The 15,061-nt window shown below is 40.6% G+C and overlaps 1 protein-coding gene across 1 annotated transcript in view; it reads left to right on the top strand.

The window, feature by feature from the left end:
- The first annotated feature begins 580 nt into the window (after nucleotides 1-580).
- Nucleotides 581-15,061, top strand: part of LOC140369236 (poly(ADP-ribose) glycohydrolase-like) — a 44,757-nt gene continuing 30,276 nt past the window's right edge. Inside the window, exons 1-7 of the mRNA XM_072456511.1 lie at nucleotides 581-747; nucleotides 1,973-2,070; nucleotides 2,853-3,340; nucleotides 3,888-4,028; nucleotides 4,472-4,558; nucleotides 6,704-6,778; nucleotides 13,635-13,727. Of these exons, the coding sequence (XP_072312612.1) occupies nucleotides 632-747; nucleotides 1,973-2,070; nucleotides 2,853-3,340; nucleotides 3,888-4,028; nucleotides 4,472-4,558; nucleotides 6,704-6,778; nucleotides 13,635-13,727 (1,098 nt within the window). The 5' untranslated portion in view covers nucleotides 581-631. The remainder of the gene's footprint in view (nucleotides 748-1,972; nucleotides 2,071-2,852; nucleotides 3,341-3,887; nucleotides 4,029-4,471; nucleotides 4,559-6,703; nucleotides 6,779-13,634; nucleotides 13,728-15,061) is intronic.

The raw sequence follows: 15,061 nt of genomic DNA on the forward strand, positions 1-15,061 counted from the left end.
TAATAATGATAATAATAAATCATAATCATTTTGGGCTTTTCAACAGGCTCAAAGACGCTATTTTTCTTTTAAATCAGTTCAACTTATACATTATTCTAAAACCCATGGATTTAAGACTGAATACAATATAATTTTTTTCTTCATAATTTTTAGAAATTGCGGGAACACATAAAGTTATTTTTTTGTCTTGCGCCTTTTTTAATTTACATTTTACTTGTCGAATTTTGCTTCTTTTACAATCACAAAATGGCCGCCGCGATCTCCACGGAAACAGAGTCTTTCAGTCGCTCTAGCGTTTTTTACAGCAGCTGCGCCGGGAGGACAAAGTACCGAAATCTCGCGATACTTGCGGCAGTGATTCCGGAGGCGACTCGCTGCACTTTCTAACCCACTTTACGTGAAAAACACAGATAATTTAAGCGTTTTATTGCAACACACGCACTCGCAAACACGTTAATAATCCACGCTTTTAATGTAACCCTTTTTGCATGTCGCGCACGACTGTAATTACACGGTTGCTAGCCGGGGATGCTAGCTAGCTGTCATTGTTATTGTTGTGAAATCGCCGAAGGCATTTTTTTTAGCATAAAACGCGCACAAACGGGCTTTTTTTTGTGTCGAGTGTCAGTTTATGGCCGCGAAACATTTATACAAAGTCGCGCGTCAGTTTGGGAACGTTTTGACCAAGAGTTATGATTGTAAAAGCTGCGGGAGAACCTCATCTGTGGTGACACTTCCGGTTCTATTGTAAGTACAGAGTGTAAACAAATACGTGCTAAATGACAGAATGGAAGCAAAAGTGAAAAGTGACGTTAATGTGATGTTGTACGTATAGACTTCATTCTATAGACTTCTTTTTCTTCTTTGGTGTTTTATGGTACCCAAGTGTTACATTAACGCCAGACTTTATTCCTTAGACTTTATTCCGCTTAGACTTTATTCCGCTTAGACTTTATTCCGCTTAGACTTTATTCCGCTTAGACTTTATTCCGCTTAGACTTTATTCTTTAGACTTTATTTCTTAGACTTTATTCCCCGTCTTCCGCTCCCGTTGTTGCTTCGTCCGTGCAAACTGCCATTTTCAATTACCTGTTGCGTTGTTGCTTGAGTGACACCTTTATTCCAGAGCTCACGACTCTTCGTCTTCCTCTCCAGGATGAAGCTTCATCCTGCTTCATTCTTTAGGCTTTGATACTTCCATTGTTGTCGTTGCTTGGCAGCCGTGCATCTCCTGGATTGGGCGTGGACAGGAGACCGGCGACGCCCCGACCTCCATGTCTTTACTCTGACTCTCCAAAAGTAGACTTCCTTCACTCTGACTCCCGTTTAGAGCCTTTAGCCTGTTTGAGTTTGAGCAGCTCCGTTTATAACAGCCACCATCAAGAGCACAACATCCTCTCTGTCCACAAGCAAGGTGTTCTTAGTCATTCTGGAACCTACACACATGGAACCTACACACATGGAACCTTCACACATGGAACCTCCACACATGGAACCTCCACACATGGAACCTCCACACATGGAACCTCCACACATGGAACCTACACACATGGAACCTACACACATGGAACCTCCACACATGGAACCTACACACATGGAACCTCCACACATGGAACCTCCACACATGGAACCTACACACATGGAACCTACACACATGGAACCTCCACACATGGAACCTACACACATGGAACCTACACACATGGAACCTCCACACTCGGAACCTCCACACTCGGAACCTCCACACATGGAACCTACACACATGGAACCTCCACACATAGAACCTCCACACATGGAACCTACACACATGGAACCTCCACACATGGACCCTCCACACATAGAACCTCCACACATGGAACCTCCACACGTGGAACCTCCACACTTGGACCTTTCTAAGCAGTGTTTTTATTGCTTTTAAGGAAATTGCAGTTGTGCCTTTGTCCGTCTTTTACACCGTCAATGTTTTTCGTTTCAGAATCGCCTCTCGCGCCGATCGTGAACCTTGGTTCAAGAAATCGCCAGCGGAGACGAGCTGTAGCGCGCCGACTTTTGCGTCGTCCGCGCCACATAAAAGTAAGAGCTGAAAACGGTGTCTTGGATGATGTCTGGTGTCATTTGGTCGGTCGATGTCATCTCATTTGTTCAGATTGTAGACACACAACAGCAGATATAACTGTTTAATCTCTCTTTTTCATGTATGAAGCTGCTGTTTACTTGTAGTTCTTGACCCACGACTGTTGAACTCGCTTGTGCCCGCTTTTGGCCATTGCAGAGCTATTAAAACGTCGACATTTTGAAAGTTAAAAAGCGCAAGAATTCTGACGGCCAGCTCAGTTTGTAGAAGAGTTTTTTTTTATTTTTTTTTATTTTATTATTTTTTATTTTATTTTAATTTAATTTTTATTTTTATGTTTTTAATTTAATTTAATTATATTTAATTATATTATATATATTTATTTTATTTATATTCTATTAATTTTATTTGTTTATTTATTTAATTTTATAACGTTTTTGCACATATGAAACAACATCAATAACAAAAAATAAAGAGGGCAAAAGGGCTTAAATTGAAGCCTTCAGCCAAAGAATAAATCAAATTAACAAATCAGCTCAAGTTTGCAGAAGAGTTTTCTGGAATCCCTACAGTTTGCTGTATCTCCGTCGGCAGAAGGAGTAACTGAACTTATCTACCTGAAAATAACTTTTTTAAGATTTTTGTGTGAGTTTAGTCGGTTTAAAGACATGTCGTGCTGCATCTGGTCCAGCGTTTCTTCAAAAGACGTTCTTCTATAGATTCTACGACTGCGTATATGAATCTCTCGACTTCTATTTGTCTGCTTCTTCTTCTTTGTCAGACGATGCCATGGATTTGAAAGCGAAGAATGGAGCCGGGGCAAAGCATAAACAGCAAAAGAAGTTAGATAACACGCTGGATCGCTGGTTGGTGAAGCCGCAGAGAGCCGCGAGTCCGAGCGGAGCCGCCCAGAGCCAGGACGATGTCGAAATGAGCGAAGAGAGCGCCAGCCAGAGCGACCTGGGCGAAAGCAGTCAGAACACGGAGCAAAGCATGGTCGACGACGAGGGCCAAACGCAGCTTTTGACGCCGCCCGAGCTGGAGCGAGTGGGCGTGGCGGAGTCGTTCCCGTCGCGTCACGGCGCGTCGGCGAAGCGCAGTCGGACGGACGTCTCGGACAGCTCTGGGGAAGAGGCGGAGTCTCCAGACGATGGGAGTGACGTGACGTGGCTCGGGACGCCCATCGAGGAGCTGAAGAGGCGGCCCGAGTGTGGAGCGCTGCTGCCTAAACTCAGGAACCACCCGGAGCGGCACACGGTCATGGTCAGGGTGAGGTTTATACAACACATTCAGATATGACTGCTTTATGTTGAGCCAGTATTTATTTTATTTATTTTATTTATTTATTTTATTTATTTTATTTATTTTATTTATTTTATTTATTTTATTTATTTTATTTATTTTATTTATTTTATTTATTTGTTTTTTATTTATTTTTTATCATTTATTTATTTTATTTATTCTATTCTTATTTATTATATGATCCATTTATTTATTTCACATAAGAAACAAATGGATGCAAACCCCCCCAAAAGGGCTTAAATTAAATCCTGCATCCATAGAATAAATCAAATGAACATATTGTCTTATTCACGTGTGTAGGTTTGTTTACTCTGATTTAAAACAAAATATCCTCAAACGAGTATAAGTATATAAGTATAAATATATGTATAAGTTGCACTCCGGCCAAAACTATGAAAAAAGGTGCGACTTATAGTCATTTCCTGTTTCGTGCCGTTGACAGAGTTTTCCTTCGCTAATATTCTCGGGACACATTTTTGAAACTTCCCTTTCATAGTCGGCCGTGTCGTTTCAGACGGACCTGCTGCGCCCCGGCTCGCTCCCCGCCCCGCATCACCCGCCCGTGCCTCACCCGTCCACCTTCCACGACGTTTGGGACGAGGCGCACGTCAAGATGCCCTGCTCCAGCAAGAACCTGTTCCCGGTCCGAGACGAGGTAAAACCACTCTGAAGGTTTATCACTCCTTATGAAACGTGTTTAAAGCCTCTAAATCCTTCTCACTTTGTGTTTGTTTGTGTTTGTGTGTTTGTTTGTGTGTTTGTTTGTGTTTGTTTGTTTGTGTGTCTGTTTGTGTGTGTTTGTTTATGTTTGTTTGTCTGTTTGTGTGTGTTTGTTTATGTTTGTTTGTTTGTGTTTGTTTATGTATGTTTGTTTGTGTGTGTTTGTTTGTGTGTCTGTGTGTGTTTGTTTATGTTTGTTTATGTTTGCTTTTGTTTATGTATGTTTGTGTGTTTGTATTTGTTTGTGTGTTTGTTTCTTTTGTTTGTTTATGTTTGTTTGTGTTTGTTTTTGTATGTTTGTGTTTGTTTGTGTGTTTGTTTATATTTGTTTGTGTGTGTGTTTGTCTGTGTTTTTTGTGTTTGTTTGTTTGTTTGCAGGAAACTGAGGAGCTTCAGAATAAAAGTCGTTGGGAGTTGATCGAAGAATCGTTGAGCAGTGAATTTTCAGATCCCTTTGAACTGAAGGTAGTTTATCAGAAACGTCCACAAGAGGGCGACACAGCACTAATAATCTGCTTCATATTCTTTACACTTTAATCCGTATTATACATTTAGTACATTATTAACCATCAGTGGAGGATAAAGTACTAGTGTTTTGTAAAGTAAAAGTGATAATACAAGGAAAATGACTAAGATTTGGATTTCCAGACCAAGGAAAAGATAATTAAAATAAATATTAATAATAAATACATGAAATAAAATATAGCTAAAAAATAAATGGTAATGTAACAAAACAAATAAATTACAAAATAATAATACAATAAAATCATCCTCAGATTTGGCGCTGGTTGTGATTTTCATTTCTTTTTAATGAACAATTCTCAAATGAGTGTTTATTTTCGATACCAGTTCAAATATTATTAGTATATGAGTATAGTATTTTTTTTTTCATCTCTAACGACCCTAAAAAAAAAGTAAAAGTAAATAAAAATACCACATAAACGTCTGAAAAAATGTCTTGATTTCGTTGTCATTTTTATTCTTTACATTTTTGTTTCCTCGACGTCGGGACATTATTATATAAATTAAACCCTAACCCGAGACATCATTAAAGGAGACGTCATTAAAGGAGACATCATTAAAGGAGACGTCACTAAAAGAGACGTCATTAAAGGAGACATCATTAAAGGAGACGTCACTAAAAGAGACGTCATTAAAGGAGACGTCATTAAAGGAGACGTCATTAAAGGAGACATCATTAAAGGAGACGTCACTAAAAGAGACGTCACTAAAAGAGACGTCATTAAAGGAGACGTCATTAAAAGAGACGTCATTAAAGGAGACGTCATTAAAGGAGACGTCATTAAAGGAGACGTCATTAAAGGAGACGTCATTAAAGGAGACGTCATTAAAGGAGACGTCACTAAAAGAGACGTCATTAAAGGAGATTTCACTAAAGGAGACATCATTAAATCACCCGTCATTAAATGACTTCTTCTTTAATCAAATCAAATCAAATAAATTGATTTGGTTTGATTAAAGAAGATGTCATTAAAAGAGACGTCGCTAAAAGAGACGTCGCTAAAGGAGACGTCGCTAAAAGAGACGTCGCTAAAGGAGACGTCGCTAAAGGAGACGTCGCTAAAGGAGACGTCGCTAAAGGAGACGTCGCTAAAGGAGACGTCGCTAAAGGAGACGTCGCTAAAAGAGACGTCGCTAAAGGAGACGTCGCTAAAGGAGACGTCGCTAAAGGAGACGTCGCTAAAGGAGACGTCGCTAAAGGAGACGTCGCTAAAGGAGACGTCGCTAAAGGAGACGTCGCTAAAGGAGACGTCGCTAAAGGAGACGTCGTTAAAGGAGACGTCGCTAAAGGAGACGTCGCTAAAGGAGACGTCGCTAAAGGAGACGTCGCTAAAGGAGACGTCGCTAAAGGAGACGTCGCTAAAGGAGACGTCGTTAAAGGAGACGTCGCTAAAGGAGACGTCGCTAAAGGAGACGTCGCTAAAGGAGACGTCGCTAAAGGAGACGTCGCTAAAGGAGACGTCGCTAAAGGAGACGTCGCTAAAGGAGACGTCGCTAAAGGAGACGTCGCTAAAGGAGACGTCGCTAAAGGAGACGTCGCTAAAGGAGACGTCGCTAAAGGAAACGTCGCTAAAGGAGACGTCGTTAAAGGAGACGTCGCTAAAGGAGACGTCGCTAAAGGAGACGTCGCCAAAGGAGACGTCGCCAAAGGAGACGTCGCCAAAGGAGACGTCGCCAAAGGAGACGTCGCCAAAGGAGACGTCGCCAAAGGAGACGTCGCCAAAGGAGACGTCGCTAAAGGAGACAGTTATTTCGTAAAGCTAGTCGCAAATTTGAGAAATAGTAACGTGCTAGAAGAGATTTCACACCGTGTAATCGTGAATAATCATTAAATCGGGATGTTTTTTCTCTCAATAATCACAAATAACCTTTAACATCGTGACACATCCATACAGGATTAACTCTAAGAATCAATCAAAATGCATCTTTGAGTCAGCCAAACGACGCGGAAACACAGTCGCGACGCGGTACAGACGTGAATAAACGCTAAAAACAAACCGTGGGAAGAGCGAAAGTGACGAATACCCGCTGTAAAACGTGTTAAAGTGACGGACGCACGCTTAAACCTGTTGCACTTTGCTTTAACAGAACGCCATTTTGAGATACAACGCCTCGTACGCCAAGAAATGGGACTTCACCGCGCTGGCTGCGTACTGCTCCAAGGTAAACGAACCGCCGCTAACGCCGTTGTCCAGTCGTTTGTCACTTTCAGGTCTCGATCAGCGACGGAAAGCTGTTTGTTCGGCCTTAGAATTAGTTTTACGGAAACGGTAGGTGTTTATTTGTGATGGCTGCGTCAGGATAGCGCGAGTTCAAGAACGATTGATTTGAAGTGAAGTGTGGATGGTTTTTAAAGGAACGCGTCATCGAAAGGCAAGTTATGATCTTAAAGTGACGGATGACGGGTTTTTACGACGTTCTGTTTTGACTTTATTTGATTTGTTTATACCCGTCGTACATATAAATGATAGTTTTACACCGATCGAGCAGGTATTTGTGGAGAAAACGTTTAAAAATCTGTAGAAAATGACAGGAAGTGATATCACTCGTTCCAGTCAAAGTTTATGGAGAATGCAACTACTTTTTTGACTCTTTAATCATTAATTCAACAAAATAAAGTCGCTCTCATATATTTTTATTTCTCAAATTTAAAAAATAGTGACATTAGATGAGTTTTGTCAGTGTTTGCTGGGTAATTTCCTACTGTGATGTCATCTAATACAAACAGGAAGTGAAATTATAAACCTAAAAAATTTGCTATTCTGTGATGACATTTTAAAAAAATGTCTGCAAAATTGAAAATACATTTCTTAACTGCATTTTAGTTCAATGAGTCCTCCGACCTGTAGGGGGCGCTTTAAATAAGACGATACATTAAAAGGTGATTGATTTAACTCGTATTTATCTTGTTTTGATTATACTTTGTCTTGAAATGGGATATTCCAGTAAAACAGTTCAAGTTTTGCCTTTATTTCCTGCGCCGTTGCATTTCTTTTCAAATTCCGAGTCAGAAAACGCTTGTTCTTCTCTCCATTTTAAGCAGTTTACGCTCGTTACGTCACAAACCTTCAACAGATCGACTTTGTCCAAACGTGCCGAACTCCGCCCTCATAACCGCCCTCATCTACAGCGGATCAACCCGAATAATCTCCCCTTCTCCCCCCCCCTTCCCGCTCTTCCCCTTCGCCCCGCCGCCACCGCTTGCCACTCGCCCCGCCCTTCCATCGATCGCCCCCCCGCTCCCTCCTCCGTCGCTCTTCCTCGCCGTCGCTCCGTCTGCCTTATAAACCCGCTACAATAATCCATTTGCTGACTTGTCTCGTCCGCCTGACACCCGACTCTGTTACGGCTCGCGCTTCCTCCCGTATAAACAAACGCGCAGAGTTTTTCCCGCCGCCGTCATCCCCCCTCCCCCCCTCTCACAAATTGATTCCTGTCGTTTTCCCGCGCCGTAATAGCTTTCGCCTCACGCAAAGGAACAATTCAATCGTTTCCTCGCCGAAAGGTCAGATATTCGGGAAGTTGTCAACGACGGAAGAAATAAATGACAAATTGCGACGGGAGGCGTTAACCCAAAGCGGCGAAGCGTGAGTCCTGATGGAAAGTGCAACGGGTTTGGTGCCCGACGGCGACGCGTTTAGCGGTGATTTGGGCGAGTTTAAGCGGCGGGAAAGCGAGATCGGGTTCGACGCGGTCGCTAAAGGTCCCGGGAACGCGCCGTGAGCTTGTGTAATCTTACTTAAAAAGCGTTTGTTCTCGAAGGGCGGCGTGTCAAGGCTGCGACGTGAACAATGATCAATAATGGTCAAAAACGGTCAATAATAATGGTCAAAAATAAAAAAAAAATCAATAATAGTCAAAAATGGCCAATAATAATGGTCAAAAATTTAAAAAAAAATCAATAATGGTCAAAAACGGCCAATAATAATGGTCAAAAAATTTACTTAAAAATCAATAATGGTCAAAAACTGTCAAACAGTCAAATGGTCAAAAATGGTCAGAGCGGCTTTTACAGAGTTAACACGGTGCAGACTGAGCCTTTAAATCTGATAAATCTGGACGGACGAGTCACTTTACACCTTCTAATGTCGACAAAACGTGTCTCTGGAGATGTTTGCGAGAGATACACTTCGTCATAAAGCCCTGGACACGCAACGTTTACTGACTTTGACAATTAAAACGACGTGATCTTGATTAAATAGTAAAAATCGGTTGTATTCGTGAGTGTCAATGTAAAAAACACCGGAAAAATCACTGTTTTTATTCTTTTGGTTGTGATTTTATTGGTCAGTTTTATAGTGTTATCCAATTAAAATGTTTTTTTAGATAAATGTTCCAGACTTAGGAGTGTTTTGGAGCATTTAGGATACTGATGTAGTAGTAATTGACGGTGTGAGACAAAGTTTAGAGTCAAAAAGAGTCTAAACCCCTGGACTCTGAACCTCTAACATCTGCTTTGACCAACACACAATAGTAAAACAACAGCGTTTTTTGAGATCTTTCGAGCTCTGTCCAGTGCTGATTTGAGCCACGGCTGCGTCAGTAAATACAGCTCGGTCTGAACACAGACTCGGACTGTCCATCACCGTCCGGCGTCGGTCCGAAGGCGAGAGGGAGAGACATGAATATTCTATGAGGGCGCCGCACCTGTCAGTCACTCCATTCAGCGCTCCGTCTGAGTCCAGGACGGTCACGGCTTCTCCAAAACAACACAAGGGTCAGGATTTTGAACCAGGCGGGGATTTGCAATGGGCAAAAATGGGTAATAATGGGTAAAAAATAAAAAAAAATTGTCAGTACTGGGCAATACTGGTCATTAATGGTCAATAATGGTAAAAAAAGACAAACATTTTCAATAACGGGCAGAGATTGTCTGTAATGGTCAATAATGGTCAAAAACGGTCAATAATAGTCAATAATAATGGTCAAAAAATTACAAAAATTGTCAATAATGGTAAAAAATGGTTAATAATGGTCAATAATAGGCAGAAATTAACAGTAATAGTCAATACTAGTCAAAAACTGTCAATAATGGTCAATAATAATGGTCAAAAATGGTTAAAAATTTACAATAATGGTCAATAATTGCCAAAAATGATCTGAAACAAATTTGATCAAGAGTCAGTTGCTTCATAGAAACACAAAATTGAGGCTTCTTCGCCAAAACACAAAGAGGGTGATGATTTGGTTTAGTAGTTTCTCAAAACAGAATTGAACGGATTATTTGTTTCATCGGATTTTGAAATTAAAATACTGGCAAATTTTTAGCCCTCTCGAAAAACATTTTAAAAGTTTGAATTGTTTTTTCATTCTCAAATTCAGCTGCTGAATTTTGCAGTGTACACAATTTAAAAGGTCCAAAATGAATTAAAAAGTCCAAAATGAAAATGGACCCTTTTATATATTCAGTGCATAGGTTTTCAAATTCAGAGTGTAAAATTTGTGATGAAAACGTGACTGGATTCGCTCACTTGGATCAAGTTTAAAAAAAAGTGTAAAAATGTTTCTTCTTTCTTTGAAAATCCATACATATTTATATAAGGTGACATTTTCTGATACTGACTGATAAAACTGATAGAAAAAACGAAAATGTGTTGACTTTGGGTCTCAAAACTCCTGCAATGCACACAGTAAATGTATACATCTCCAATATACGAGTAAAAAGACCATCACAATAAAATGTATAACACAAACTGAACCAACAATCGGATACTGGACTTTTAAATATTGAAAAAAACAAAAAAACTTAAGACTTCATTTTAAAATGTACCTTTTGTTTATATTCAGTATGTGTTTCTTTGGATGTCTTTCGTCTGCCTTTAATCCCTGTTCTCTCTGTCATGTTTTCTTCTGTTTATTCCCATTTAAAAACGGAGAAAAATAAAGAAAAATGTATCCTGCAAAAACTAAAATTAAAAACAGAAACAAATTTAAACGTGTAACAAATAAATAGTCCGTTAAAAATGAAAATTCACCCGACATTTTCCAGAGCACGTGTTTCCCTGCATTTTTCATCCTGCAATTTGACATTTTTTTCCGATTATTCTCATTTTTTGTTCTCACGATTCCATTTACGACCTGCATAGTCACCATTAACGTTTAACAGACTTTGATATCCCCAAAACTATTCGCCGCACGTTTTATCGACACGATGAACAATAACAATGCGCCTCTCGCCCCTCGGATTACCTCCCTCGTTCAAAGGTCACGCCAAACATCCGCGTTTCGCCCGGCCGTCTCCCGCTTTCTCGTCGCCGTGCCGATTACGTTGTCATGTTTTGATGTAGCGGCGCGCGTGACGTCACCCCCTCAGTCGGGCCCCGTTTGGTTTGATGTACGGCTCGGCTCTTCCCGCGTCGCGCTCGGCGGACTCGGGCATCTATTACCCCGCGGGGAACGGTTTATGACCGCGGGGAAGCCATTACTTATGGCGCCGTTTAGTCGGGGCTGTCGCTCTGCAATGTATAAATGTACGCGGACGACACGCTAGTCTTAATACACCGACTGCTGCTGTATTTACGACTGCCACACGCTTGAAATGGTCTCGAAGAAGTGTCGGATCGAGTGATTGATTTGGAGTTTAGAGCCTGCACCTGATTTGTTTTTCCGCCTGTCTTTTAGGGTCGAAATGAGACGGCCGTGTGCTGTCGGTCGTCGGCTAATTAGAAAGCGTTTTTATCATCCGTGAAACAGGAAGTGCGCTGTTTGCATGCTTGTTGTTGTTAGCTCTATTGTGATTCTCTCCGGCGCTTATGAACTCATCACATCATGAATAATTAGGCACAGAGTAACCGGGGAATGCGAGGGGAATGCGAGGGGAATACTAGGGGAATACAAGGGTAATACGAGGGGAATACAAGGGTAATACGAGGGGAATGGGGGGGAATAAGGGGGGAATAAGAGGGGAATACATTAGAGGGGAATACGAGGTTGAATACGAGGAGAATAAATAAGAGGGGGATGCGAGGGGAAAGCGTGAGGAATAATAGGGGAATGCGAGGGGAATTCGAGGGGAATGCGAGAGCATTGCGAGGGGAATAAGAGGAATGCGCTGGGAATCCCCGAGGAATAAGAGGGGAATACTTAACTAATACCCTAACTCTGATTCCTAACCTTAATTAACTTGTGTCTAAGCCTGAATCATGCTTAATAAACTCTGTTCATCATGAATTGGGTCTTTGTTCATGCTTTGTTCAAGTTATTATAAAGTATGACTTTCACACTTTCTGTCGGGTCAAATCAACCGCTCTGGACCGTCCACCGAGGCGACTGCTGTTGTGTAAATAAATATTTTTAATGTATCTGGCATCGGCTCTTTAACTGAGACGGCGCCGCTCAAACGTCTCTAATTAATCTGCAGATGCTGTGCTGAGGTCGAGTGACGCGTAACGAGATAATGGAGCTCGTCACTGATTAGAAATGATCCGGGGGAAAACATTTGTGGGTATTCTTAAGTTAAATACCACAGGGACACACCACAAACGTTTACTCTCCAGATGATTGTTTAAGAGGAGAAATTAATCACACTGGCATTTAAATCTACTCCATCTTTATGGTGGACTGTGATCGGGAGCGCCGTGACTCAGCCGCGGTCACATCGTTATTACACGTGTTTGAGCCGAATATTTGCTTTGGCGATTCATAAATGTGAACCGCATACGTCGCCGTGGATTCATGCCAACGCGGTAAACCGTATCAGGCCCGTTACAAAAGGCTTCCCCCCCTCCCGAGTTACGCTCCGGCCACGGTTACTGAGCATTGCTTGGGTTTTCTGACATTTGGATACGTAGAAAGGAAACAAAAGACAAAAACAGTCAGTAATGGGCAGAAATTGTCAGTAATGGTCAATAATGGTCAATAATGGTCAAAAACTGTCAACACTCATCAATAATGGTCAATAATGGTCAACACTCATCAATAATGGTCAAAAACGGTCAACACTCGTCAATAATGGTCAAAAATGGTCAATAATGGTCAACACTCGTCAATGGTCAAAAACGGTCAATAATAATGCTCAAAAATTTACATAAATTGTCAATGGTCAAAAATGGTCAATAATAGTCAATAATTGTCAAAAATGATCTGAAGCAAATTTGATCAAGAGTCAAGTAGCTTCATAGAAACATAAAATTGAGGCTTCTTCGCCAAAACACAAAGAAGGTGATGATTTGGTTTAGTAGTTTCTCAAAACTGAATGGAACGGATTATTTGTTTCATCGGATTTTGAAATTAAAATATCTCTATCTCTTTTGAGTCGTGCAGTTCTTTGACTCGTGTGTTGTGAACGATACGGGGGTTTTACACTTAGTTTAGTCATAGAATCATTTAAATGGAGTATAAGTCTTTATTTAGAGATGGAAAATATATTACTTTTGTTTTGGAGATAGATGAAATATTAAAATATTATCAAATAAGTTAAATATCAACTTTATTGTCTGATTAATCTATTATGAAATCATTATAAAAGCTGCAAAATGAGCAGATTTAAATCAAAATGAAAGAAACTTTGGTTAAACTTTATAATAAAAGGTTTAAACAGAGCATTGTGTATATACAAATGTTTTTAATTACTAATAAAAAACTTATCTAATCGTTAGCACATGTGTAATAGTAATTTACTGTATGGACATAAAATTAACTAATATCAAAGTATTTATACATCATTTTTAATCATTTACTATTAAAATAAACTAATAATTAACACGTTTAATAATAATTTACTAGGGTTAATATTAGTTGTTACTAGGTTAAGTTAGTGTTAATGATTGGTAATGATGTGTTGTTGTTTTTGTGCGTGTTAAGGATGATTAAACATTAATAAATGCTTTGTGGATATGTGTTATTATGAATTATGTACGCGTGTCGTCATTGTCTTCACTTGGCGTTTGTTATCATTAGTTTGATTGACATCTGTGTTGTAAACTTGCATCCGCCTCTCGATCCAAACGAACGCATCATTTCAGAGTTTTAATTCTGCGCCAGGAAAAACCAGCATTAACCTCCAGCTGTTTGGTCCCAGGTTTTGGACCCGGACTCGGCAGAGCATCTGTTCGAGTCTGTGCTGCCAGAGATGGTCCAGTTGGCTCTGAGGGCGCCCCAACTGCTCACCAAGGTAAGGACGCAAGAGTGGGAATAAGAGTGGAGTAAGAGTGGAGTAAGAGTGGAGTAAGAGTGGAGTAAGAGTGGAGTAAGAGTGGAGTAAGAGTGGAGTAAGAGTGGAGTAAGAGTGGAGTAAGAGTGGAGTAAGAGTGGAGTAAGAGTGGGAATAAGAGTGGGAATAAGAGTGGGAATAAGAGTGGGAATAAGAGTGGGAATAAGAGTGGGAATAAGAGTGGGAATAAGAGTGGGAATAAGAGTGGGAATAAGAGTGGGAATAAGAGTGGGAATAAGAGTGGGAATAAGAGTGGGAATAAGAGTGGGAATAAGAGTGGGAATAAGAGTGGGAATAAGAGTGGGAATAAGAGTGGGAATAAGAGTGGGAATAAGAGTGGGAATAAGAGTGGGAATAAGAGTGGGAATAAGAGTGGGAATAAGAGTGGGAATAAGAGTGGGAATAAGAGTGGGAATAAGAGTGGGAATAAGAGTGGGAATAAGAGTGGGAATAAGTAAGAGTGGAGTAAGTAAGAGTGGAGTAAGTAAGAGTGGAGTAAGTAAGAGTAGAGTGAGAGTAAGAGTGGGAATAAGAGTGGGAATAAGAGTGGGAATAAGAGTGGGGTAAGAGTGGGGTAAGTAATAGTGGAGTAAAAGTGGGAATAAGAGTGGAGTAAGTAAGAGTGGAGTAAAAGTGGGAATAAGAGTGGAGTAAGTAAGAGTGGAGTAAGTAAGAGTGGAGTAAGTAAGAGTGGAGTAAGTAAGAGTGGAGTAAGTAAGAGTGGAGTAAGTAAGAGTGGAGTAAGTAAGAGTGGAGTAAGTAAGAGTGGGAATAAGAGTGGGAATAAGAGTGGGAATAAGAGTGGGAATAAGAGTGGGAATAAGAGTGGGAATAAGAGTGGGAATAAGAGTGGGAATAAGAGTGGGAATAAGTAAGAGTGGAGTAAGTAAGAGTGGAGTAAGTAAGAGTGGAGTAAGTAAGAGTGGAGTAAGTAAGTGGAGTAAAAGTGGGAATAAGAGTGGAGTAAGTAAGAGTGGAGTAAGTAAGAGTGGAGTAAGTAAGAGTGGAGTAAGAGTGAGAGTAAGAGTGGGAATAAGAGTGGGAATAAGAGTGGGGTAAGAGTGGGGTAAGAGTGGGGTAAGAGTGGGGTAAGAGTGGGGTAAGTAATAGTGGAGTAAAAGTGGGAATAAGTGTGGAGTAAGTAAGAGTGGAGTAAGTAAGAGTGGAGTAAGTAAGAGTGGAGTAAAAGTGGGAATAAGAGTGGAGTAAGTAAGAGTGGAGTAAGTAAGAGTGGAGTAAGTAAGAGTGGAGTAAGTAAGAGTGGAGTAAGTAAGAGTGGAGTAAGTAAGAGTGGA

This window comes from Eucyclogobius newberryi, unplaced genomic scaffold (assembly GCF_026437365.1).
Source record: "Eucyclogobius newberryi isolate DKJ021-1_F unplaced genomic scaffold, fEucNew1.0.hap1 SCAF_20, whole genome shotgun sequence".
NCBI classification, from domain to species: Eukaryota; Metazoa; Chordata; class Actinopteri; order Gobiiformes; family Gobiidae; genus Eucyclogobius; species Eucyclogobius newberryi.